Source organism: Ctenocephalides felis, unplaced genomic scaffold (genome assembly GCF_003426905.1).
Source record: "Ctenocephalides felis isolate EL2017-DRISC unplaced genomic scaffold, ASM342690v1 CF-g0.4_SCAFFOLD_00845, whole genome shotgun sequence".
Lineage (NCBI taxonomy): Eukaryota > Metazoa > Arthropoda > Insecta > Siphonaptera > Pulicidae > Ctenocephalides > Ctenocephalides felis.
In genome coordinates, this window is record NW_020536999.1 from 39,061,370 (window position 1) to 39,088,881 (window position 27,512).

The 27,512-nt window shown below is 30.0% G+C and overlaps 2 protein-coding genes across 4 annotated transcripts in view; both read right to left on the reverse strand.

Moving 5' to 3' along the window:
- Window positions 1–1,300: 1,300 nt before the first annotated feature.
- On the reverse strand, window positions 1,301–5,089 carry LOC113377355 (myosin-2 essential light chain). Of its 2 annotated transcripts, none has more exons than XM_026617655.1 (5): window positions 5,078–5,089; window positions 2,363–2,390; window positions 1,850–2,031; window positions 1,568–1,714; window positions 1,301–1,501 (listed from the first exon to the last, which is right to left on the reverse strand). In XM_026617655.1, the coding sequence occupies exons 1-5, from the start codon at window positions 5,087–5,089 to the stop codon at window positions 1,418–1,420; spliced, it is 453 nt and encodes a 150-aa protein (XP_026473440.1). In that variant the 3' UTR covers window positions 1,301–1,417. The 2 variants fall into 2 exon arrangements, with proteins under 2 accessions (XP_026473440.1, XP_026473431.1); XM_026617646.1 differs by lacking the exon at window positions 5,078–5,089 and adding an exon at window positions 2,477–2,684.
- Window positions 5,090–8,639: 3,550 nt separating this feature from the next.
- The window catches only part of LOC113363723 (growth arrest-specific protein 1-like), a 72,057-nt gene continuing 53,184 nt past the window's right edge, over window positions 8,640–27,512 (reverse strand). For both annotated transcript variants that reach the window (XM_026606209.1, XM_026606208.1), the window contains exons 2-4: window positions 11,753–12,016; window positions 9,670–9,978; window positions 8,640–9,035 (exon numbers count right to left, since the gene is read on the reverse strand). In XM_026606209.1, the coding sequence (XP_026461994.1) occupies window positions 8,838–9,035; window positions 9,670–9,978; window positions 11,753–11,938 (693 nt within the window). In that variant the 5' untranslated portion in view covers window positions 11,939–12,016 and the 3' untranslated portion in view covers window positions 8,640–8,837. The remainder of the gene's footprint in view (window positions 9,036–9,669; window positions 9,979–11,752; window positions 12,017–27,512) is intronic.

Below are 27,512 nucleotides of genomic sequence, written 5' to 3' on the forward strand. Positions count from 1 at the left end.
AATTTTCGGACAAGTAAAATTTTGGTCAAAAAAATTTTGGTCAAAAAGTTTTGGTCAAAAAAATTTTTGGAAAAAAATTTTGCTCAAAAAAATTACACCAGGATTAGACCAGTATCGAAAGAAAAACATAAATATATTATGAGTTTACTACCGTACATCCCTCCAGTTTTTCAGGAACATTTTAAGAATCTTAAATACTCGAAATAATGATAAAAATGGATTACAGTTTAAAAATAATTAATAAATTCTCACAAATCATTTCAATAAATTTATTGCTTCAAATAAAACTCAAAGTTCTTTATCGCTTTAAGTCATTTATAGGAGATTCAGTTAATTTTGAAAATGGTCCAAGTCAATTCAAACTATAAAAACAATATTATCGTATGAAATTCACACAAAATTTCATATTTATAATAAATTTCCATTAATAAAGATTAATAAAATTAAAAATTAAAATGTCGCATAATGTAAAAATATTTTTTAATTTATTCAAATGCAATTCATTAAATATCTTGAAACAAGAAATATATGACTTAGACCACTTTCATAATTATGGGCACAAATAATAGTTATGATAAATTAAGATAAATAGAATAAATAGAATTTGACATTTTTAATTACAATTAAGGACGGCGCCGATGAAAAAAGATCAATTACTAAATGATTGACAACTTAATATAAATGAATATTGAAAACAAAAATGTCTATACATATGAAATTCAACTTTCACCCTTCTCTCTACTGTCTTGTATTTTGCTCGTCAGTAGAGTTAATTTTTTATGAAATGTCTTGTACTTTATTTTGCTCGTCAGATGAATCATTTTTATATTTACTATCTTCTATTTCAGCTGGTCAGTAGAGTCGCTTTTTTATTCTATAAGCCAGAAAATATATATAAGCCAAAATTATTATTTTTTTGTTGTGATAATAATTAAAAACATTTGTTTACGTTCATTAATACATTAATGAAACAAGATTCAGGAAGCCTTCTAACAATAAGTTAAATATTAAATTAAGAGAGTATTAAAAGAGTGTTTAAAACTAAACAAAAAAGATTTAGACTTTTTGAGTTATGAATATATCGATTCATAATTTTGAACATTTATTGATAAAATAAGTTACATAGTTATATAGAGGATGAGAAGTTTAAGTTTGTAGGACCAAAAATTATTTTGCCTTACCTTGTGCATTCAAAATATTCAAACAAGTATCAACAAACATTCTACTTCGAGGAATAATTTATGTAAGTAAGTATAAATATTTACTAAGCACACCTTTTTGTCTAAATTATAAAATTTAATACTGGCTATAAAAATTATATATTATACAGGAATATAAAAAATCGATATTATAATTTCATTTCATTTCTTAACAAATTGAATGAATGCTTATTTAAAATACTTTCAATTTTATGTATTCATCCGCACATGACCATTCTTACAAATTCTTCATAATTGATGTTGCCTTGAGAATCTTCTTGGTTTTGAAGCAATTGCTCGACCTATTATAAATCTTACTTATAAGTATAAAAAATAACTAAAGAATAAATAATATTAAATATAGATACCTCCTCATCAGTAAGTTTTTCCCCCAAAGTACAAAGCAAATGTCTTAATTCGGCACAACTTATAAAACCGTTCCCATCTTTATCAAAGTGCCTCAAACCTTCAATAAAATCTTCAGCCGTATCTGCTGAGCGCCCTTTTGAGATAGCCTTGAATAAGTTAATTTAAATATTATAAAAGAAAGAACTATGTCGACATTACTAAGGCTCTTTTATCACATATTGTAAAGTATTTTTTGACAGAACATTCCTAAATTGCAGTATTGAAATATGAAAAAAGAATACCTGATATATGGGTAGAAATACTTCAAAAGAAATGCGGTCATCATGTTTAAGTTGATGGGTGAACTTTTTGACTTCAGTTTCAGTAGGATTTTGACCAAGAGCTCTCAAAGCATCTCCAACCAAGCTAACATCTATTTTACCATCACCCCGAGAATCAAATAGTTGAAAGGCTTCTTGGAACTCTGAAAATTGAAAACCAAGCATAAGATTTTTATGTATACGCATTTTATACATATACAGTCACTTATAAATTAAATTAATTAAATGTCATAAAAAATATTATTCATAAAATTAAAATATTAATTCATAAATGGTTAACTCGTAACTGGAATATGTGATGAATGTGGCGTGACTCATACAGATTTGAGAAAGTTATTTCTTTGTCATCATAATACCTACTTTAATAAACATTGTGCAGAATAAAAATTTCATAATATTGAAAGTGCATTTAAAATAAGATGAAAGCTAAAATTGTGGAACTTGATTTATAAGTACAAAATGAACTTTCCTCACCTGCCAATTGATCTTCACTGTAACTGGCCTACAAATAAAACATAGACCATATTATAACATCGAACATTAAATAGAATTTATTAATATTAAGTTGCATTTTCAATGACATCTTACCATTTTAAGTTTTAATACTTATGGGCGTTTTCGAAAAATATGAAACGTCAAAAATGCACACGAAAACAAGCAAATCGATAAAATGGCCTGCTTCTGCTATGGACAATTCGTTCCAAACTGCATTACCGACATATTCGGACTCACCTTTTTATGAGTCATACAGTTCCAAGGTCATTTACACACCTTTTGCTAATTTATAAAAATTCGTAGTTTCTGTTAAGAATTATTGTAAAACTAACAATTTCGTGTTTTTGATTTTGTTACACTAGTTTTGCAAATAAATTTCTTGATAGATATATTGTGCCATCTATGGTGAAATCATTGCGCACGGTCAGCGAGGAAAAGAACACATTGACCATGTATCTGTTCTAAACTTCATTTCGAAAACTAAATATAAAGCCACACATAACAGAAAAGTATGTATGAAGCGTTTTCAAATACAGTAGAATCCGATTAGTATGATATGCCGGATATATTGACAACCGCTTATAATGACGTAATCGCACTAGGAAGTTTGGTTTCCATATAAAATTCCTTAAAAAAACAGCTGACTAGTTGGATATATTGACATCGCTTACATCAGCGGTTTCCAACCTTTTTTGCATCGCGCCCCCCTGCAAATATAAAAAAACTAGCTGTAAGTGGAATTCTGTCTTAAGGCAATTAAGGCATCGTGCCTTAAGGCAAATTGCTGGAACTTCCCGTATCAAAAATTATTATTTTTTTAAAAACGATTAACATTTTTGAAAAAAAAATTACTTTGAAGAAATAAGATTTTTGAGAAACTATAAATTGGACAAAAAATTACTTTTTTTTTAAAAAAAATTTTTTTTTTAATTTTTTTTTTTTGAAAAAAATTTTTTTTTTATTCTGACATATTGTGGAAGATCTGAACTTTCTTTTCAAAGCAATCAATCGTACTGCTTTAACTGCATAGAGACAAAATATAAAGCGCGTAAGCCCCGCGTCGCTGTCTAAAGCATAAGCATTGGTACGGAACCCATAGGAATGTTAACAAATTGTATACTTATTGTTAAAATCTCTATAAAATATCTGATAATTTTATGAGCATATGTCTAATGATCATTTTTGACCGCCAAATGGCTCATTTTTTTACTTTTTCCTCCATATCTCCGAATCCGCTAGACCTACCTTCATGAAAATTTTATCGATTCTTCATCTTGTCAATACAAGTGAAATGTTTTTTGAATTATTCAAATCGGACGCTCCGTTCTCTCAAAAACTGAGCTACGGTTTTCGGCACTTTTTGCCCCGTATCTTTGGAATGGCTAGACCTGCCTTCGCCAAAAACTAATCAGCACGTCTCCTTATCAATACAAATCGAATGTTTTTTGAATTATTCAAATCGGTTGACCCGTGTTCCTGAAATCGTCGACGAAAATTTGTATCCGCACATACATACACACACATACATACATACATACATACATACATACATACATACATACATTTATACATACATACATACATACATACACACACACACAATTTTCATGAAGGCAGGTCTAGCGGTTTCGGAGATCTAATGAAAAAAGTAAAAAAAAATGCCATTTGGCGGTTAAAAATGATCATTAGACATATGCACATCAAATTGTCAGATATTTTATAGAGATTTTAACAATAAGTATATTTTTTTTTACATTTCTGTGGGTTCCGTACCAATGCTCATGCGTTAGACGGCGGCGCGGCACCTGCGAGCTTTGACATTTCGTCTCTATGCAGTTCAAGCAGTGCGATTGCTTTGAGAAAAAGTTCAGAATTTTCAAAATATGTCAAAATGAAGAAAACATTTTTTTTCAAAAAAATTTTTTGTCTTCAAAAAAAAATTTTTTTCTCAAAAAAAAATTTTTTTTTCAAATAAAAAAATTTTTTTTTTCAAAAAAAGGTATTTTTTTGTCAAATTTATAGTTTCTCAAAAATCTATTTTTTTTTAAGTAAATTTTTTTCAAAAATGTTAATCGTTTTTAAAAAAATAATAATCTTTGGTACGGGAAGTTCCAGCAATTTGCCTTAAGGCACGATGCCCTAATTGCCTTAAGACAGAATTCCACTTACAGCTAGTTTTTAATTAAAATGTATGTATAGGCTTTTCTTTTAAATTACTGAAACATGTAACATATTTACATAAAAAGTTTTTTTTCAGTATGCTTTGTATGACGACCGGTTATAATGACTAGATTTCGGCGTCCCTTCGATGTCATACTAAGCGGATTCTACTGTATTATTTTGACCTTCAAAACTTTGCTATAGATACTGGAAACTAAAGAAATTTGTAGAAACACCAAATTTATATAAATTAAATTCGAAGTATTAGTATTTTTGTATGATTATAATAAATTATTCCCAAACAAATTTTGTACGGCGTCTCGTTAAGGCACGTTACGATTCCGATAAAATCTACAATTTATTATAATCATACAAAACTACTAATACTTCGAATTTAATTTATATACAAATTTCTTTAGTTGTCCCCATAAATAAAAAGGCTAAAGATTTCTCACAAAATAAATATGCATAAAACTGCACGTTGGGGCTCCCCATAGATACTTATTACTTTATTACATTACAATATTAAGGAACCGATTCTGCCATAAAATGATATGACAAGGCTATGTTAGTTTCCATACATAGTGGTACTAAATACTGTAGAAATTTCATGTATCTGCTGGAATTTGGCAATTTACATTTGGCATACAATACAACTTCACTCATAGGTTAAGTTTTCTAGTTAAAGGCCTGACTGCAGAGCAACCACATGGCTTTTGGCAGTTTTTAGTACCATTTTGTATGAAAACTGCTATAGAACATAAGGGCCGTTCAAGTATTACGTAAGCACTATAGGGAGGCGGGGGGGGGTTGTTGATTTGCTTGTTTTGAGTTGACATGGGGGGCAGGTGAGTCTGGATGATGATTACGTCATAGGTAGTATTTTTATTTTTTCACATTAATTGCAAAATGTTTACGTAAGCATGGGGGTAGGGGGTAAGAGTTTTGCTTACTTTTGCTGACAAGGGGGATAGGGGGATAAATAATTGTAATAAATCTGCTTACGTAATACTTGAACGATCCCATAGCCTTGACATAACAATGGTTTATTATACGGCAAAATCGGCTACAATATTTTGATAAATTAATGTTATAGAAAGTATATTATAGTTTACTTGCCGCAAATTGCCCCACACAGCCGAGCGTCACCATTAGGTGACGGACGTGATTCGAGCGTCACTTATTCGTGACAGTATTTCGAGGTGTCACCACAGTAATTGTCTATGAACGTTTCGTGGATAGTAGGCGCCGTACCTAATGGTTTAAATAATATTATTTTAAAACAATCAGCAACAGTAAATATTAAGTGACCAATACCTGTTTGTAGTGATAAAAAATTATATTGGTACCTAAAATTTCACAGAATAGATTTAGATTAGATTAGATTATAACAGTGTACATTTTATGATCAAAACTTACTTATTAGTGGTCAATCGGTGGTTTAAATTTAAAAGTATTTTTATCATAATTTGTAAATTGTATTTTTTTTCTATTCACAACAATGTCAATTTTCCTGTGAAACTGGTAAATAGTGAGCAGCAACTGCTGCATGTTGGTATTTCCGACTCCGCTGGTGGATTTCATGTGAGGGGGCGTGGTCACGTTGGGTGGTCGCGCGCTAGACAAAGAAGAAAATATCTACCTGTGCGACAAGATTCATAAGTCGTATAGAGAAAGAGAGATGAATACATCAAAAATGTCCGCACGTTGATAAACTAATGACAATGCTGCCAAAATGCGGTCCACTTTTATAATGTTATTATTTTGTTAAAATAATAGGCAAACATTATTAGCGTAAGCATTCCAAAACTTATAGACCTGAATTGTCAAAAAATCGTTCACAACTTTATTCTTTTCAACTCATTGAAATAAGATTGATCCATTCTGTGACTAAAATGATTAACAAAAAATTTAAATAAAATCAAAATTTTCTAGCATTTTTAGTCTTACAACTTCGATGAATGCTACATTCATGTTGTGAGCAAACGGACCATTAATTATTTATAATAAATAACATAAGACTTATTTTATTTCAAGTTTTCGTATCACCCAATAATTACTTGCAAATGGAATTCATTTTGTTTTTGCTATTATATAGTAATTTTTACACCTGTCCTGAAATGTACAACAAGTAAAACTAGGACAAAAATTTGAAACATGACTATTGATTTTGAATTGAAATTTTAATGTAACATGAATTTCTTTTTCAATCTTACCCTAGTATTGTTGTGGCGTAATTGTCTGTCCAAGTGAGTAAGAATGATCCTCGAGGCCGCTTTTGTAATTGCCTGAATGTGTTCGAACTTCATCATTTATTATGTTTAACTAATAAATAATTTATATAATTAATAAGTTCGCATTTCATCATATATTATGTTTAAAATTTAATAAAAACTAAGTATAGTGCAAAATTAATATACTTAATGTTAAATAGAATAAAATAAAAATAATAAACTTAAATTTATTAATATATAAAATTATTCAGAAGACTTCTTTCAAACAATTAAATGTAATTAAATTTATTAGAAAGTTTTCCATCATTGGAAAAAGATTTAGAGGATTTTTATTGGTTTTTTAGATACATCGGTTGTTTATCATGTATCATCGCATAGCTGTATTAATAATAATTATTATTAATAAGAAGAATTGATATGGAAATTAGATGTGGTAGTTCATAGTATCAAATACTTTTAAAAAAAATGTTGAGTTGCACATTATGCAAAAATGAATACGGAAGTAGTTTTGCTTTTCAGTGTCACGTCAATAATTTGTTCCTATAGATCACGTATCAGGACGACTTTATTTGTATGAAATGTGTGTGGAGTTATTGGCATATGAAGTCAAATGTCTACTTTATTCCCATGTCAAATGGGACATAAAATAAAAACGGATTGTATTCACAGCAATAGAAATCCATTTATGACGATCGAGTATGTATCTAAAGTTATATTTTGCTCTTGCTCTCATACATATTATCTTATTTTGATTCTATTTTTATCTCTACTGTTATGTTCTGAACCAGAAATAAAGGCAATGCAGAAGAAGATCACGTCATGCACGGTGGTCCCGCGGTACTTTCTACATCATGGACTATAAAAACGAAATGGATAGACGGACTTGCAATTCTATAAAATTATTTACAAGAAATGATAGAGAAATCCCAAGTTCTAAAAAAATTATGCACGAATTCAATTAAAAATTATCATATTATTTGTTATATTTTATTTGATTATCCATCAAGATAATCTCTGCTAATACAGATCGGCTCAATATAAAAAATAAAGATATATTAAGTGTTATTCTATACTTATAACCAATAGTATAAAAACATTTTCATTTATCAAATATTACATAAAAATATACATTTTTGTAAACATTCTTTGGTTATTTTTTAAATCTATCCCATTATATACACTAACATTTCTGTACATTAATAATTAATTATCTAGAATTAAATATGTTTTAGTTTTTATTGCACCTAAAATTAAATTATATACAATGTGATCGAATTTCTATATAATTTGTACAGGCTTGTTTGTATGTTTTTCCGTTTAAAAAACGGCATTATTTAATTATCAATCACTGAATTTGTTTGTCATTTTATTTTCCTTAATCTATTTAAAAATTTACAAATTCTCTAATTACTTCAATATACATGTACAAAACCACATTTTTGGCATTCTATTAATTTGAAATAGTATTGTCACTTGATTAATCCTAATTTAATCCCTATGTCAAACTTATTTTTTTAAATCATTTCAATACTTCCAGAAAAGCATCTAATTGTTTTAATTTCCGTAATACAAAAAGTTCCCGTTGGAGTTAGAACGGGAATATAAATATAATAAAGATATATACTAGTATAATACGTATAACAAAACAACTTAGAAAACAGTCAACACTTCACATATTCCAAATTTTCTTCAATAATTAATAAATAAATACATTTCAGATTACATTCATGACCCAGAAATTAACAAAATACACGTAAAATGTTTGATCGCACGTAGTAAATATAATATAAATTAGCGATTGTACACGTTCAACATATCAAGTATATCTTTAGTTTAGTAACCATTAAATAAATAATCTTGGGTTTTTAGTTGAGCTGCTATTATAGATTATAATAGCTTTATCGCTTATAACATGTAAAATAAAAACATTTTAAATGTATTTACTGTTAAACTTTGCTAATACAAATGTATCGATGAACTTTTACTTTCACAGTATCATTCTCACTTTATAAATGCGTAGAACACGGGTAGATATTTATTTAATATTAAAAATACCTCGATTACCTCTCGACGAATTTCAAAAGTATTAATCCGGTTAAGACTGAGCTCAATGTTTGATAAACATTCGAACAACTTGATGTTAATGCTTGGATTTCATTGTTTTCGTCGTTCCTAGAATATGTGGTTTCTGGGACTTGAGTAGTAGAACTAGACGTGGCTTTGTGGTGTTTGTGGAAACAAAGACGTGACATATTTTCCTGTAAAACAAAAAGTTACCATGTAAAATAATAACAGAAGTATAGCCTATAGTAAAACATAAGATTTGTTTAGGAGTCAATTCGCAGATAAAATAGAAATGATATGATAATGCAGGTCTATATTCGTATGAGATGGTACCAATGACTTATCAAAAAGCTATGTATTTGCTCTTCGATATGGCGTTTTACAAATAAAACCTAAGTGCACGTATGTGTTAGCAAAAAGTTGCACTTAAGATAAATTGTTATTTGATGTTTGTGCGTTTTGTGGGTTAGGTTTTATGTGCAAAACGCATGATTGCACAGCATAGGCTTTATGGACAGTTACATCAAAAAACATTTCTAATTCATCCGACAATTGGCCTTAAATTAGGAATGAATATAATTAATAAGCATTATAGAACATATACCAACACAACACGTTTTTAAAATTTATTTAGCTAAAACATATCTTTCAAACATAAAAATATTGCTAATGCAATGTATTTAAAATATGTCAACTTGGTGTAATTCTGTCTAATATATTATAGGCTACTTGAATTTTTTTCACACTGTTAAATTAATTTGCAATTAAATAACATATTTTTATCCATCTTCAACATCTAGTCTATTACTGAAATAAATCGTGACTAACCTGTATTCCAGCGCAATCAAAATCCTCAGTTCCGTCACAACTGCAGCCAGCTAGTCGAGCCGCATTGTCCTGCCGCCGTAGAATCGCAATGCTATTCCTGCACCGTGCTGTACACTTGCGCCCTGCAAACATTGCTCCGCAAAGGCGCTGATAATATTGCAAAGCCGTATAGCACTGTTGATCCGCGCTGCAAATTTGTGCTGCTAGGCGACATGGTACTTCGGTTGCGTTACCCAAGCGAGCCACGTGCGGCCTGCACACGTCCAGGCGAAGCTTGCTTTCCCTACAGTAATTGTCATCGCAAACACACTGTAAACGAGACCATAAAATTGAGGTAATTAACTTTTCGTAGAGTAAGTTATAGTAATACTAAAACTAGCTGTAAGTGGAATTCTGTCTTAAAGCAATTAAGGCATCGTGCCTTAAGGCAAATTGCTGGAACTTCCCGTACCAAAAATTATTATTTTTTTAAAAACGATTAGCATTTTTGAAAAAAATATTTGTTCGAAAAAATTAGATTTTTGAGAAACTATAAATTGGACAAATAATTACTTTTTTTTGAAAAAAAAATGTTTTTTTTATTTTGACATATTTTGGAAGATCTGAACTTTTTTTTCAAAGCAATCGTACTGCTTTAACTGCTTAAAGACTAAATATAAAGCGCGTAAGCGCCGCGTCGCTGTCCAACGGGTAAACATTGGTACGGAACCCATAGGAATGTAAACAAAATTTATACTTATTGTTAAAATCTCTATAAAATATCTGATAATTTGATGTGCTTATATCTAATGATCATTTTTGACCGCCAAATGGCATTTTTTTTTACTTTTTGTGAGATCTCCGAAACCGCTAGACTTGCCCTCATGAAAATTTGATCAATTCTTCATCTTGTCAATACAATCAAAATGTTTTTTGAATTATTAAAATCGGACGCTCCGTTCTCTTAAAAACTGAGGTACCGTTTTTGGCACTTTTTGCCCCATATCTTCGGAACGGCTAGACTTACCTCCACCAAAAACTAATCAGCACGTCTCCTTATCAATAGGAATCGAATGTTTTTTGAACCATTCAAATCGGTTGATCCGTACGCCCGAAAACGTGGGCGAAAAATTGTATCCATACATACATACACACACATACACACACACTTTGGCACACATTTCTGAAGTATGCCAAAATGTTCAGAAACCTTCAAAACGTCGAGAAATGTAAAAATTTTCATTTCCGATTTTCGACCCATTACAATAACTTACCCTACGTGAAGTTAAAAATAATCTAAGATGAAAGTTTTTATACAATCTTTACGTTTGAAAGGTTTCTGAACATTTTGGCATACATACCTTAGAAAAGATGAATGTATGTGTTTGTGAGTGTGTGTTCAGATACAAATTTTCGTTGACGATTTCGGGAACACAGATCATTCGAATTCAATAATTCAAAAAGCTTTCAATTCATATTAATAGGGGAATGTGCTGATTAGTTTTTGGCAAAGGCAAGTCTAGCTGTTTCAAAGATATGGGGCAAAAAGTGCAAAAACGGCAATTCAATTTTTGAGAGAACGGAGTGTCTGATTTGAATGATTCAAAAAAATTCTATTTGTATTGGCCATGTATTGACAAAAGGAAGAACTGGTTAAATTTTTGGGAAGGCAAGTTCTGCGGTTTCGGAGATCCAATAAAAAAAAAGAAAAATTGCCATTTGACGGTCAAAAATGATCATAAAACATATTCACATCAAATTATCAGATATTTTTCGGATAAGTACAAATTTTGTTTATATTTCTATGGGTTCCATACCAATGTTCATCCGCTAAACTACATATTAAAAAAATAATTTTCGGTGCGGTAAGTTACAGCAATTTGCCTTAAGGGGCCATTCAAGTATTACGTAAGCACTATAGGGAGGCGGGGGGTTATTGATTTGCTTATTTTGGGTAAGAACTTTTGCTTACTTTTGTTGACAAAGGGGAGGGGGGGGGTAAATAATTGTAATAAATCTGCTTACGTAATACTTGAACGTTCCCTAAGGCACGATGCTAAGCACCACTAGTTTAATGCTATTGATAGTATGAAACTGAACTTACCGTCATCAGTCTCTTTCCTTCCGGAGTGCTGGTCAAGGCTATCAGGGCGTACTGACATTCTCGCGGACAATGCGGATCGGCGTCGCGCCGTAATGATCGTGGGTCACAATGTCTCATGTAAAGATGCAGAGCGTGCGCGCAACCGTCACGGTACGCACAATCCAGGCGGGCTCGCTCGCAGGACATCGCCGAGCCTTCGTTCGCTAGCAGCAGGCATGCTGCGGTCGCTGCCAGGAGGCACCGCCACGTCCACGATGTAGTTGCCTGATTTACAAAGATCACATTTATAAATTTGCACAATTATTAATATACAAGACAAGCTAAGGATTTAAAAAATTATATAATTATTTTTATCACATAAGAATTATTTTTGAAAAATCTATCTTTTCCCGATTTCCTTCGAAATTATTTTTTTCTCAATGTAAATATGTAATATATAATTCACTTGTGAAGTAGCCGAAATTCGGACCAAATGGTATGTATGTCCACTTTCGGTGGACAATGTCGTGAGTTCGAGACCTGATATCATGCGATGTCCATTTTCACTTGGAAATATAGATTAAAAATATGTTTCCATTTAAATATGAGCCTATTTCGGACACTGCGGGGCAAAATTTCTCACACTGTTCTTCAATGAATGAAGTTAGAGTACAACACAGCTCACCCTTGGGCAGTACTAGCCATTATTATTATCTGAACAAAATAACACGATGGCTTTATTAACACTTTCGCGACAACACCGATTTCAAAACAATCTACTTTACCGGCTGTAAACTTGATTTTGATTGAAAAATTTGTGGTCATTGAAGGACATATATTTATAATATTAATTTATTTTTGATCATTTTATAAAGAATGCTGATGTTCAAAACAATTTCCATTGTTTTGGCTGGTTGATTTTGACATGTTTTACAATAAAATGTTGTTCGCAGCCTGCCTCCTTAGACAGGCAATACAATCCCTTTTTCTTTCACTCGCATTTAGAATATGCTACTGATTAGTCAGTATATTTGGTCATTTTTATGCTGCCATAACGGTTTATTTTTTCTATTATATTGTCTAATAATTCATTTATAAAATATAAAGTAAAATAATCTATTGGATGTCTTATATTGCTTGGTATTTGTAGTCGGGGTGTTTGTTGATGTATGTCAAACTCGATTATTGAAGGAGAATCGGCACATTCGCTAATGTCTTCCCGCTCTTCATTTATTTTGTCGAACTTCTTTTTGTTGGTTGGATAATATCATCATCACATTCATCACTATCATCGGTGCGAATAGTAATTTCGTAAAATTTGCCTGCATGAAAGTCTATTTGAAACTCATCTTCACTACAGCTTAATTCACAAATTAAAGCTTTGCCATATTTAAAAGCGCTCGGTCGTTTTAAATATTAAAAAAAAGGCCATATAGCAAAGAAAAAGGCCAAAAATACTACTAAAATAACTTAAAATTTTAGTACTAACAATAATCGCAATCCTGTCAGATGTTTGAGCGTCATTGTGTCTTGTGGTAGTAAACAGTTCAAACGCGTATCGCGCATTCAAAACTTTATTTTGAGGGTGTATTTCTTATTCTTCTCATTCAATTTTATTACAATAATCAGGTATTTGATAAAATTTTAATTATTTATTCATTTTTCTTCACGTTCAGACAAAATGATATACTAAAGACAAAATTCACACCGCAGTGCCCGAGATGGGCTATTTCGTACTATTTCGTAAGCACTACAAGGCAGTTCAGTCGATGCCAAAAAAAGAAAATTTAAACTTGTCAAAGGTGATTATCTTTCGTACAAAAGTGATTGTCCGTACTGAATGGTTTTTGTAACTAGATGCATTTTTCTTGAATAAATAAAGTATTATAATTCCTACTTAATTAAAGGACTATGATACTTATATTCAATGAACCAATAATGAGTGAAAACTATTAAGACTGGTTATAATATCATTAAATAAAAAAATATGAAATAAGATATGATATAAAAACAAAACATGTCATTTCGTCCACACTTCCCCTAGTATAGATCTTTCTAATCTACCAATAATTTTTAAAGAAAAATCTACTATAGTGTAAGCCAATGCAACTGAAATATTTAATGCATATGTATAAGTTTATGTACAAGTATCTCTATATATAGCAATATAGGATAGGACAAACTAAAATAAAACGACTTAAAAAGCCATATGTTTTGCTTTGAATTTTATCATATGCTCATCGTTGAAGTGAAACTCTTGAGTTATTTTCGAGTTGCAAGACATATACGCATAATTAACATTTTCAAGTACACTATGAGTGAAAATAATACGCTTTTTAAAAATAAAATTGCAAAGAATTCATTTTGTAAACGCACTAATTACTAATTATGATAAAAATATAAAATAATAAAATAAAATATCAATTATTACTCAAACCATACAATTTCTGGTTTTTATTTTCATATATATTTGATTATTTGATATTAGATATTTAATTGATCATTGCAATAAAAATAATCGCGTAAAAATTTTTGAATAATATTACAAACCATTTTTATAGCATATAGTACTATTATATTATTATATAGAGGATCTATGGTTTATCTGTAACAGGGGTGACTAGGAACACATACATCATAGGTTCCTTTCGTATATTTTTATAGCCTTACGTATGAATATTCGTTACATTCTATACTACACGCCTACGCTATATTTCATCATATACTCTCAAATCCCTACATTGTATACCGAATACACCTAGACCTATATCTACTATATATCCTATTACCTATAGTTTTCCTTACACGCTACATTAACCCTACCGGGAATCGATCCCGGGTCCGCCGCGTGGCAGACGACGACCTTAGCCACTAGACCACCGTAACGCTACAATCAACCGTCTTTTTTCGCGTGTCGTCGCGCCACCTTAATATTAATTAACTAATTAATAAGAAAATGATCGCGGAAACAACAGTGCGTCCCATATTATATTATTACTGGGGGTACCCGATAGGGTAGTGGTTAAGGTGCGCGACTGCCACGCGGAAGTCCCGGGTTCAAATCCCGGTATAGATAATAGATAGTTAGAGATAATACATAGGGCGTAAGGTAAACCTATATAATATAGGTAAATATATAAATTAGGAAGTAATATTGATAAGAAGTAAAAAGTATGTAGGTATATAATAAGTTAATGACGGTATAGGTATCTCACGGTATGATTGATAATAGATATCCACCTATGATATACAATAATATAGTATAGTAAGATAGGTAATAGGTTATCTATCATATTATTAGGTTAAGTCTTATAAAGTATTGTAATAAATCTTGAGTACTTTTATATCATAATAAATGCCTGTAAGTATTAAGGAATACAAATACGACAATAAATATAATTAATGTTATTAAAGAATATAAATTATGTACTCAATGATTCCCTCATACTTGTACAATTAAATGTATAGACTAGCTGTATATAATGGAGTTAATTATATAAGAAGTCAATATATTAGATTTGTGAGTTCTTATCGAAATATAGCAAATTTTTTGAACCGGATTTTAAATTTTAGCGTTCCATCAAAAAAAAAATATTAGTATCACATCACTGGTTGGAAACACTTTTTCACATCTGCAAGAAAGTCTCTCCTCAACCTCAATGTGAATACGATCTAGAATACTTTGAATAGGATGACTTAGAAGAGAAGGAAATATGTTCTCAAATGAAGAAATTTGAGAAGTTAGTTTTAGGCACAAAACTTTTAACGTGACATTTACAAATTGATTTATTTGATATTGTCTACAAATATTAACATAGACAAGACACAAGAAAAAGTGTTCGTCAATATGTGGGGCTTTTACAAATATTGTCAAAAAATTGTTATTATGAATTATCATTAGGCACTTTTAACATTTACATGGTCTAGATCCGATATTTATATTTTGTCTTGTAATACGTTTTGCACGTTTGCACGTTTTATACTGCAAATGTACTTAAATGATTTTAATAGTATACATAATTTGCAGATTTTAAAACCAAGTCTTATTTATAATTACTTCGTTTTGATCTTAAATCCCAATCATAAAAAACAGACAGATGAAACAGAGCTGACATAAACAAGCAAATTTATAACTTATTAAATTTTTATCATTACATCAAACTCGTAAATACTAATAAAAGTACGTAAAACCAGTGTAAAACAGTTTAATTACGTTGAATGAAATGTAATAACGCTTGGGTCATTAATTACAATTCGTAAAAATTAAATTTAATACATTAACAATAGAATTACATTCTTGCTTTAGTTGCTTATATTTAGCTTCAAGTTGTGTTTAAAAAGCATATAAAGTTGTTTTTATTTGGAATTGTTTTTTTTTTTAAATTCCATTTTATTTTATTTTATTATTTTTTAATACAATTTCAATTGTTAAATTATAAAACATTCTTCCTTGTTTACAACATAAATGCATTTATTATGAACAGTAGCGGCGCTAGGCGTCGGCGGTGTCGGCGGCCGCCGACGGCCTCGCGACCAGGGGGGGCCTCGCAAGAGGCCCCGGAAAAATTTTAATTATTTAAAATTTAGTTAATTTTCATACGGATGTGCGAGTAAAGAAGGTGATTAGTGGTTTACAGGCACTATCATTTTACTCTTTTATCTTTTATGGACATTATCTAACATCGTCTGTCAACACTATAGATTATTAAATCTAAACAACTTCGCGCAAGCTAATTCTCTGGTTGTTTATATTTGTGTATTTCTTATGTGAGCATTATGTAAATCATCGTTCTTTTTGGAAATACATACTAGTGGGAATCTGAACGTATCGAAACAGTAATTAAATATTCGACGAATAAAAGTAATCATGGATCAATAAAAATTGATCAATGAGAAATAACAATGAGATAATAACAAAAACTGTTAATTTGAAACTAATCATTGTTTCACACCGTCAACAAAAGCAAAATATTTTTTTTAAACATTCTATTGGGATGATCAGTTCTTTCAAATAAAATTGATAACCTTTTAAACTTTTTTTGTATCTCCAAAACCGCTAAACCTGCCTTTGACAATTTATCAACACGAATCAAATATTTTTTAAATCCTTTAAATCGATTGATTCGCTCTGATGTCGTCGACAAAAAATTAAAGCGTTATAAAAAAACGACATTTTGACATTTTGAATCAATTTTAAAAATTCAAAAACTGATCGAAAGTTTTCAGTTGGCGATCGTGCTGAATTGTTTTTCGTCAAGATCGACCGCACAGTTTCTTCGTAATTTATTGTAAAAATCTTTTTTCACAAAACACTTGCTATCTAACATACATTTTATGGAATTAGATAAATGATTAATTATAAAAACTCGTTAAATTTTAGAATAATGGGACGAGCTTTTAGAACATGTGTACCTACTATGTGATGTACGGATTTGTGCACTCAAATCAGTATGAACATAGATTTTTTAAATCTAATTAATCATTTGCAGATTGCAAAATTTTGTCTAATTAGTTATTAAGTCAGTGATTTCCAACCATTTTTTATTCATAATGATCGGAAAACATAAAATTTGCTAATCAAATGGTTGGGCAAAAGGAATCTTTTTCGCGATAATTATTTAATTTTAGTGCTTTTCTAATAGTTGGAGAACAAACCATTTTTGCCGAAGAGTTTGTTTATTTTAACTTGTGTAATTTTTGTCTATTTCAATTGGTGTATTTATCTGATTAAAAATAAAGCTCATATACAGTTATAGTAATCGCAAAAAAATCTAAAACAAAATTTTTTATATATCTTCAAAGATTTCTGAACATTTTGGCAAATTTTCGTCGACGATTTCGCGAACATGGATCAACCAATTTGAAAAATTCAGAAAACATTTGACATGTATTGAAGGTAAGAAGACGTGCTGATTAGTTTTTGGCAAAGGCAGGATAAGCCGTTTTGGAAATACGGGGCAAAAAGTGCCAAACTGATTACATTTTTAGGAAGGCAGGTCAAGCGGTTTTGGAAATCGAGTAAAAAACCACAACAAAAGCCATTTGGCATATGCACATCAAATTATCAGATATTTTATAAAGATTTTAATTAATAGTGAGTTAAGTTAGACTGCAACGCGGCGTTTACGCGCTTCGATATTTTGTCTCTAAGCAGCTAACGTAATTGCTTTGAAAAAAAGTTCGAAATTTTCAACAAAATATTTCAAAATAAAAAAAGTCAATTTCTTTCACTTTTCAAATTTTTTTAAAGCTTTTCAAAAATTTAAATTACGACACGAAAAGTTTCAGCAATTTGCCTTTAGGCACGATGCCATGTACCACTAGTAAACTTGCAACTGGCAAAAAAGGGGGGCCTCGCAAACGAATTTCGCCGACGCCCACGAATGGTCTAGCGCCGCCACTGATTATGAAATATTATATATTTTTTTTTTCGTTCAAATGTTAACATGAACATAGATAGATTAGTAATAACGGAATCGATTAATTTTATAATATATATATATATATATATATATATATATATATATATATGTAAATTAACAACAAAGAACTTTTAAAAGTCAATTTGAAAGAAAAAAATACTATAGTGTTATCAGCCTTTGCTAAAAAAGTTTTATTATACTTTATGAGAAAAGTGGTTGTTCTCTATATAAGACTTCACCAAGGTATTAATTTAAATGCAAAAACGTTAAATAAATTCCATAACTGAATTTTGTATGTATATTTGAGAACATCATGTTATACTGTTAAAATGTATGAATTAAGCTTGTTTGGTATTATATTAAATTTAAAAACATAAAAAAACGTAATAGTGTCATATTGTATATTAAAAGCTTAAGAAAATCTAGTTATTTTGAATGTAACATTTGTGCTATTACTTATAGTTAATAAAAAAATGATAAATAAAATACAACAAAAGCTATTTAGCGGTTAAAAATAAGATATTTTTAACAGTATGGATCAATCAACATGAATGGGTATCAAAATTTTTAAAGATTTAAAAAAATATCAATTTCCAAAAAATTTCGTTTTCAAAAAATAACAGTATTTTCCAAAAATTTCATAATTTATCGCAATTTTTTTTAATTATTTTAATATTCAAATTTTTCTAAACTTTCATAGAAGTTAAAAAAATACAAGATTTTCAGAAAACCTAATTTGTCTTTACTAAGCTTTTAAAATTTTTAAAGTACGACACGGAAAGTTCCATCAATTATTTTCAAGGCACGATGCCATGGGGATCGTTCAAGTATTACGTAAGCAGATATATTACAATTATTTACCCCTCCCCTCCCCTTTGTCAGCAGAAGTACGCAAATTTCTTACCGAAAATGCCTAAAATAAGCAAATCAATAACCCCCCCGCCCCCCTGTAGTGCTTACGTAATATTAGAACGGCCTCATGCCTACTAGTTTTATATTATTTATTTTAATTGATAGTAATTAAATCAATGCACATTAATTAATTTTACTTGTATCTTGTTAGTTTTGAACAAGTGTTTTAAATTTTACAAAATAATCAGATCTGTATCCAATGTTTACATAATCTTGTTTCTACACATCGTATTCTGCACGAGTCTTTCTGAAGATGGTATAAAATAAACAAATAACATCGGCGTCTCTTTCTCCCGGCTAAGGCAAAATGCTCGTGAAAGAGACGATGATCTTAATGTCTTTATTAGTGGCATCATCCAAACAAATACTTAAGACGATCGACGTGCCCTGAGTAAATAAACATCGACAAATGAGCTCGAGAAGTAATAGATATGACTAGGAAAAGGTTTTAGCATAAATCTTATTATGCAATTAGTACACATATTCGATGAATCTGTTAATGACGCTAGATTTCTGCAATCCACCATCACAAAGTTTTTTTCCAGTCATCAAGAATCATTGATTTTTAAATATAGGGCTATATGTAACGGGGCTAACTAGTAACATGCCTGTTTCAATAGGGTCCAAAATCGAAAATCGAAAATCGAAAATGTAGATGTTTGCAGAACACGTTTCAGATGTTTCTGAACATTTTGGCATACCTCAGAAAAAATGAATGTGCATTTTTTCTTTGATAGGGAGATGTGCTGATTAGTTTTTGGCAAAGGCAGGACCAGCCGTTACGGAGATACGGAGCAAAGAGTGTGGAAAATAGAAATCGAGTTTTTGAGAGAACCAAGTATCCGATTTGAATGACCCAAAAAACATTCAATTTGTAATGAATGGGAAAAGTGGTGATTAATTTTTGGCAGAAAGGCAGGTCTAGCCATTTCGAAGATACAGAGCTAAATGTACAAAAAAATGGCAGTTTTTGAGAGAACTGAGCATCCGATTTGAATGATTCAAAAAACTTTCTGCTTGTTTCGCTTTCAGCGAACAAAACAATTGTTCGTCATATTTGACATGTGGCAAAATTAAATATTAAAATTATTTAAAAATGTAAATATTTTAAAAATAAATGCAACGAGAAAAAAGTACATTATAGTAATAACATTGATAGGAAAAAATTGGCAAAATAAAATCAATTTTAGAAATGCTTAACGGGCCACAGAAAAATATTTATAAGACCGCATGAAGCCCACAGGCCTCAGATTGCTCATCCTAAATGTCTAAGTCTTAGGCATTAGAAACAATATTTGCATTTCTAATCTGTTGATGTGAGAGGTAGCACAAACCTTAATTTAAGTCAATATGTATTTAGGATTTTATATTTTCTAAAACCTATATAAATGAGAACACCTATGAGCATGCGGTGTAAATAGAAATTCATGGAAATTCATTATAAAAAAAGTGGCAGGTAACAAAATTAATATTGAAAAGAGTATTAAGAATAAAATAAATATAAATTCTGATTGAGAAGCAAAATACAAAATTATCACTCTGTTAAAGTGCAATAATTTATTAAAAAAAAATATGAAAAAACATAATAAGAAATTATTTTAGTTTTTTATAATACACCTGAATTTAATCTATTATATTGCAAAATTAGTATAGTGTAGCTGTTATGACGATTGTCACTACCGTACTCTGGCACAACCGTACCCAGTCTTCAGTCTACCCTATTTCATATTTATTTTAAAAAAATCTATTGTCATTTTCAATTGTATTTTACAAGCTATTAGCACACTGTGCATCTGGCTTAAATAAAATTTATGATAAATAATTATCAGTCAATTTCTTACGATTGTTTTGCAGTCAAATGAAATAAGAAAGATTATGCGTATTGCTGATCTTGGGGCAATTACAACGAGCCAATGACCTTGCAAGCTGGATAGCCTTTGCCTTGTACATACTAGTTCTGGGCAAACACAATTTATAATAATGATAGAATATCGATATTTAATAAATAGTATTCCCTAATAATTTGATGGCAAGCTTATTAAGAAAATGTAATGTAAAAATCATGTCTGTAGATGCACTGTGCATAATTAACAGGCTACTCATTTAATAGATTAACATTTTAACGAAATATATTCAGAGATAATGACTTGTAATACATTTAATATGTATAAAATACATTAATATCATACATAAATTTAAATAATTTATTCTCTCAAACCTGGTGACATTAAGTGAGATTTATTACGGCCGGCATCTGCGTTCTCGTAAGATTTTAATTTAGAAACAAAGTTTTAGATAAATCAAAACTAGAAAAAAATTAAAAAAAATAAGGTAATGAGTAATAATAATTTTTATAAGAAAATCGTCATGGCGTTTTTCTTCAAATAAGGTGATATTTCAAATTTAGCATTGCATATGTGTACTAGTAAGGAAATTATTAGATCAAATTTTTAATAACAGAATTATTATACTAAAAATACGTTTTATCCCAGTTTTTTTTATAATTGTACTATTAACCAAGTATAGTGCATCACTAAATGTTGTTCTAAATATTTATTTATTTTTGCGCTTTATGAACAACTTTATCTTATTCAGATAGATGATCAAATAAATAAAAATATAAAATAGCACACATAATAAAAAAATGGTAACTGATTATTAGTTTCATACTCATGAAAATGAACAAAATCTAGGAGAATAAATATTTCTCAAATATTTCGTGATTATATTTGAAATTGATGTACAGAAATAAAAAAATCTAGTGGTTTCTGCATTGTGCCTTAAGGCAAATTGCAAAAAATAATTAAATCAATATTCGACGAAAATTGATTAATGATTAATAACAATTAATTGCATTCAGAGGCTATGTCTCATTCATCATTTTCATTTAATCATTTTAATTAGATGCTCTGTGCTCTCAGAAACTGCTGTTTTTTAACTTTTTGCTCCGTATCTCCAAAACGTCTAGACCTGTTCTTGCCAAAAACTAATCAGCACGTCTCCTCGTCAGTACGATTTAAATCATTCAAATCAGTTGATTCGTACATACATACATACATATATACATACTACATACAAACACATAAATCCATTTTTTCCAAGGTATGCCAAAATGTTCAGAAGACTTTGAAACGTATTATATATATATATATATATATATATATATATATTATATATATATATATATATATATATATATATATATATGTCATTTTGGCTTTTTTGGGATTACTATAACTTACCCTACGGGAAATTAGTGAAGAAATAAAAGACACATCAGTATTTTTGAAGCTAATATTATTGTGACCAACTGAGTATTTTGCACTGTTTATAAATGCAACTGTGTATTTTTCACTATTTATATATCGATGTCATTTTTTATATATAATATAAGTGCCAAAAGATTTACTTAATGTCTATGTAGGACAGTTGTAAATATATTGTTGACTAAAAAAAAATATGTTATTGTGACCTATATCTGATGATCAGTATATAAGACAAATGGAATATATATATATATATATATATATATATACATGTATATATATATATATATATTCAAAATAAGATACTTTACTGAAGAAACCAACCTCTAAAATGTCCCATGTCCCGTGCATTGACTCAAAAAATAAGGGTTAAATGTTGAATAACCTCTCAGGGATACATTTTCACGGCCATACATTTGGACGCGATTGGGACACTCTAAATGGGTCAAAATTGAATTTTTCAAATTTCATCCCTTATCTTTGGGTCAATGCACGACACATCAGAATTCATTTTAGAGGTGTGGTTTCTTCAGCAAAGTATCTTATTTTGATCCCCAGTATCCGAAAATCATGTGTGCCTAAGCGACTTTTTTGACCCATACAAATCGACCCGCTCTAATATACATATATATCGAAGATCTTTTCTCATCACTAGTGCGTACCAAAGACGCTCTGGTAGAGAGTCGCCGAACAGTTCCAGATATTTCCAATTGATACATAAATTATAATCAAACAGACGTAATAACCGTCAACTGACATCGGCATTCATAAAACGTAGTTAAATCGTATTTTCTCTCTTTGCTGAATGACGTACTGACCGAAGATGGAAGACTTGATAATTCCAAGTATGATGACAGACTTCTCTTTCGCCATCCGATGGCATTCAATAAGATTTAATTGATGATCTTACAAGAATAACATACCGAAGAAGAAATATGAAGAAAACATTTCGTACCAAGAGTAGCTATTAAGTATTCCTGCTATTAAATGTGAATTACACACTAGTAATAATTAGATATTTCATTGGGTTAATAATTTGATGTTTATAATGCAATGCTATTTAAAATGTACCCAAAAATACAAAAATGTCAACCAAGACCAATAATGGTTAATAATCGGCTTGATAATGCGCCTAACAAAAGAATCAATAAGTAATTCCCTAAAATATAGATATCCATCCATAGTCAATTGCTCATTGGAGTTATTCCTACTTTTTTTTCCTTTTTAACTTCCCGTAGGGTAAGCTATTGTAATGAGTCAAAAATCGAAATTGAAAATTTTTACATTTCTCGACGTTTTGAAGGTTTCTGAACATTTTGGCATACCTCAGAAAAAATGGATGTCTGTGTGTGTATGTATGTATGAATACAAATTTCCAGTCACGTTTTCGGGCGCACGGATCAACCGATCTGAATGGTTCTGAAAACATTCGATTCCAATTGATAGGGAGATGTGCTGATTAGTTTTTGGCAAAGGCAGGTGCAGCAGTTACGGAGATAAAGAGCAAAGAGTGCAGAAAATAGAAATCGAGTTTTTGAGATAACGGAGCATCCGATTTGAATGATCTAAAAAACATTCAATTAGTAATGATTGGAAGAAGTGTTTATTAGTTTGCGGCAAATGCAGGCGCAGCCATTTCGAAGATACGGAGCTAAATGTGTAAAAAATGGCAGTTTTTGAGCGAACTAAGCGTCCGATTTGAATGATTCAAAGAACTTTTTGCTTGTTTTAACAAAAAAAAAAGTTTCAACCTATATAATTTTTTTTTTATTTTTAATTCTGGCTATAGTTCTAATATACTTTAAACAAATAATTTCAACTTTGCAATTCATATAAATATAATTCTTATAAATATTAGATAATGTTACAATATTTATTTATAATAATCTATTTGAAAATATTCAAAATTCCTCGAACATTTCGTTACGGTACGGGAAGTTCCAGCAATTTGCCTTAAGGCACGATGTCATACACCCCACTAGTTAGATATTTTATTGGGTATTTAAAATGTACCCAAAAATTGACTGACTGTCACACAAATCTAATAATCGTCAGTAATCAGCTTGATAATGCCTATTTAGAGAATCAATAAGTAATAACCTAAAATATAAATATACATATATATATTGCTCATTGGAACTACTTTTTTTTATTTTTTAATGTTACATATACAGTTCTGTTGATTACTCTGATTGTTTGCATCATTATAAAAAAATAGATATGCTTGCAACAAATAAACTTTTAATATTATCCCCCAAATTGGAAGCTCCGCCGAAGCTGAAAAGCTCCATCACCGATATCTCAAAAACAAGCAAAGTTAAGAATTTTTTAACAACAATATTTGAAAGTGGAGGGAAAAAGATGTACAATCAGCCATCGCCTTGATTCTTAGGACCACGCTATCAGCAGGTAAAGGACAATGTTTAAAAATCCATAACAAAAGAAATTTAAAGGTTTTCTGGTCGAGAGCACTGTTGCATATAGTTTAATATAATTTTTGAGTAAATGTCATTTAAATGTTTTATAAGATGTATTGTGATTTTCAAGATAGAAACAATAGCTTGTTTACAAAACCTCTATAAAAGCTTACATGCTTGTGGGGTACAAAGGACCATGTGAGCCTTTAGCCTGGCAAAGGTGTAAACAATAAAAAAAAGTAAATAAAAATGTATATTCAGTTAAAAAAGCAAATTTACAAGAAATATATTAAATAAATACTTATTCCATGTGTGCTGATGAATATTTTAGACAAAATTTCAGATCAAGATTATATACAGCGTTATTTCTGTAAAAAATGTACCAATAAAATTTATATTTTGCATTGGTTGAATAATATAGCCATTATTTCGTAAAATTCCTTTAACATTAAAAATAAGACTGGACTCGTTTGCGCCCTGGTTGACCAGAACCAGTTGACAAATTTTTGAAAAACAGCAAAAAAAGCACATTTATACAATGATTAGCAGGGAGTTTTGTCAGATAGTTGTTTGTTTGATAAGTCTTATTTATTGTAATATAATTGGTTTGGTGTTCACAATAGATCTTCTCAAAGTAAAGTCTTTATGCTCTGCCTTCCACAAAATTAATACAATATTAATACCAAATGATTCCATTTATAGTTGATTACATTCTATCAGGTAGATACTCATCCAAGACAAAAATTCCAGATCATTATTTTTTGCAAATAAACTGCTTTAAGTTAATTATAAGCTATCAGCAGCTGCCATCAGACAAGCTGTCATATAACATTTCAACCGTCTTCGGCCTCGCTTATAGAGAGATAATGTGCCATGTATCTAATGAGCAGTATTAATTAATTCACTAGTATTTTGATCTTAGCCGACTTAGTTGATTTATCATAGTAATTGAGAAACCGGACCAGTTTGCTTTTGCTACAGACATAATAACGGATTATTTTATTTTGCATTGTGATAGCGGATGCCAATTAATCATTTTTGACAATTTAAATCGATTCTTGAGATAAAGAATAAAATTGGAAGCAGTGTAAGTGTGTACTAATTAAGGTGACCATGTGTCCCGATTTGGCCGAGAGAGTCTCGGATTTTCACCTAGTGTTCCGGGTTTTTCTAAAAGTAATATTTGTCCCGGATATAGATATTTTGTCCCGGATTGCTATTTTTTTAATTAAAAATTTAAGATTTAATATAATATCTTTTTAATAGATAAGAAAAGCATTACATATAATCGAATAATAAAGTTCTTACTATTTTATACTAAACTATTAGTATAAAAAACTTTTTGGCATTTGTTATTTCAAGAAACATCACAAGAAATTCACAGAAACACCCTCCCCCCTTCCAACCCTGATTGACATAACTAAAAATTGCCGTCCTGGTTTTGACTTAAAAAATATAATCACCTTAGTATTAATTCATCACACTTGTGATTAAAAAAGAGTATCATCTGAATCAGAGCCAAAATGAGTTAGATTTTTAATTAACAAATTTATTTTTGGTTAATTTGTATTTACACTTTGATATGTTCATTTCTTAAATATGTTCATTCCCGAGTTCAAAAACATTATATGTCTATGGTTTAAAAATTTCTATTTGTATCTAATACGTCTCTCATAATTAACAATATATCCATTTATAAAATATGACTACTTATATGAACTAGATGTCTGTTGTTGAGTGTTTAAAACTTTTTTTATTTATTGTTTCATCAGCAATCAGAACTACTTAGAATTAGAATACATTGTTATATAAGAGGTTAGTTTTAAGATCTGAACTAATTTTTTTCATGAGCTCTTTTAAATTATCTCTTTCGTAAATAGGTAAATATTGCAGCTATTCACTACAAAAAACGATATTCACTTGATATTATATTGAAATTTATAACACCAAGTGGAAATTTGGCCTGATGTCGAGCTTAGCCAAGGCAAGGATCAAACCATCGTACAAGGGACTAGTTGATGCTAGCCCATTCCGTACCGATTACACCACCACTTAATAACAATATTCTGATTGATTTATTTAGATTACTGTGTACTGAAAATAATAATAATTCTCAACCCTTCGTGTATAAAAAATGAACTACTAAATATTTAAGAATGTAAAATTTCTTTGACACTAAACTACCTATATCAACTTATAATATTGTCTTGGATCGATGTAGAATCTACATTGTTAATGATAAATATAAAGAACATAACCAATTGCATTTAGTGCATTATCTATGTATTTTGGTTTCCTGAAACTATAAGGCAAACAACTTTTGCAATGTTTCCATGACAAACTGCACGTAGGACATATAATCGCTACGTGATCATCGTCATGTAGTAGATCTCATTGCATTTGATAATAAGTCAATAAAACAATTACAATTCTGTTCGTATCGCTAATGTTCTTAATATAATTAGCATATTTTGCGTCATTACTGCTAATAAGGAACTCGTGTCATACGATTATTCATTCTGCACAACTCAGAATCAATTCATTCATAAATAAAATTACTGAACGTATACTGTTTTTGTTTGGAAATACTAGATAGTACAGAATTTTAAAGGAAAGTTTATCTTGTAGAAACCAATAGTGACTTTATCATCTTTGCTTCAATAATTTACCAAAATTATTTGAAGATGTCGATGCTCTCTTAAAAAATTATTCGATTTACTATGTTTACATTTTCTCGTTTTTTCAAATTATTCTGAAACATTTG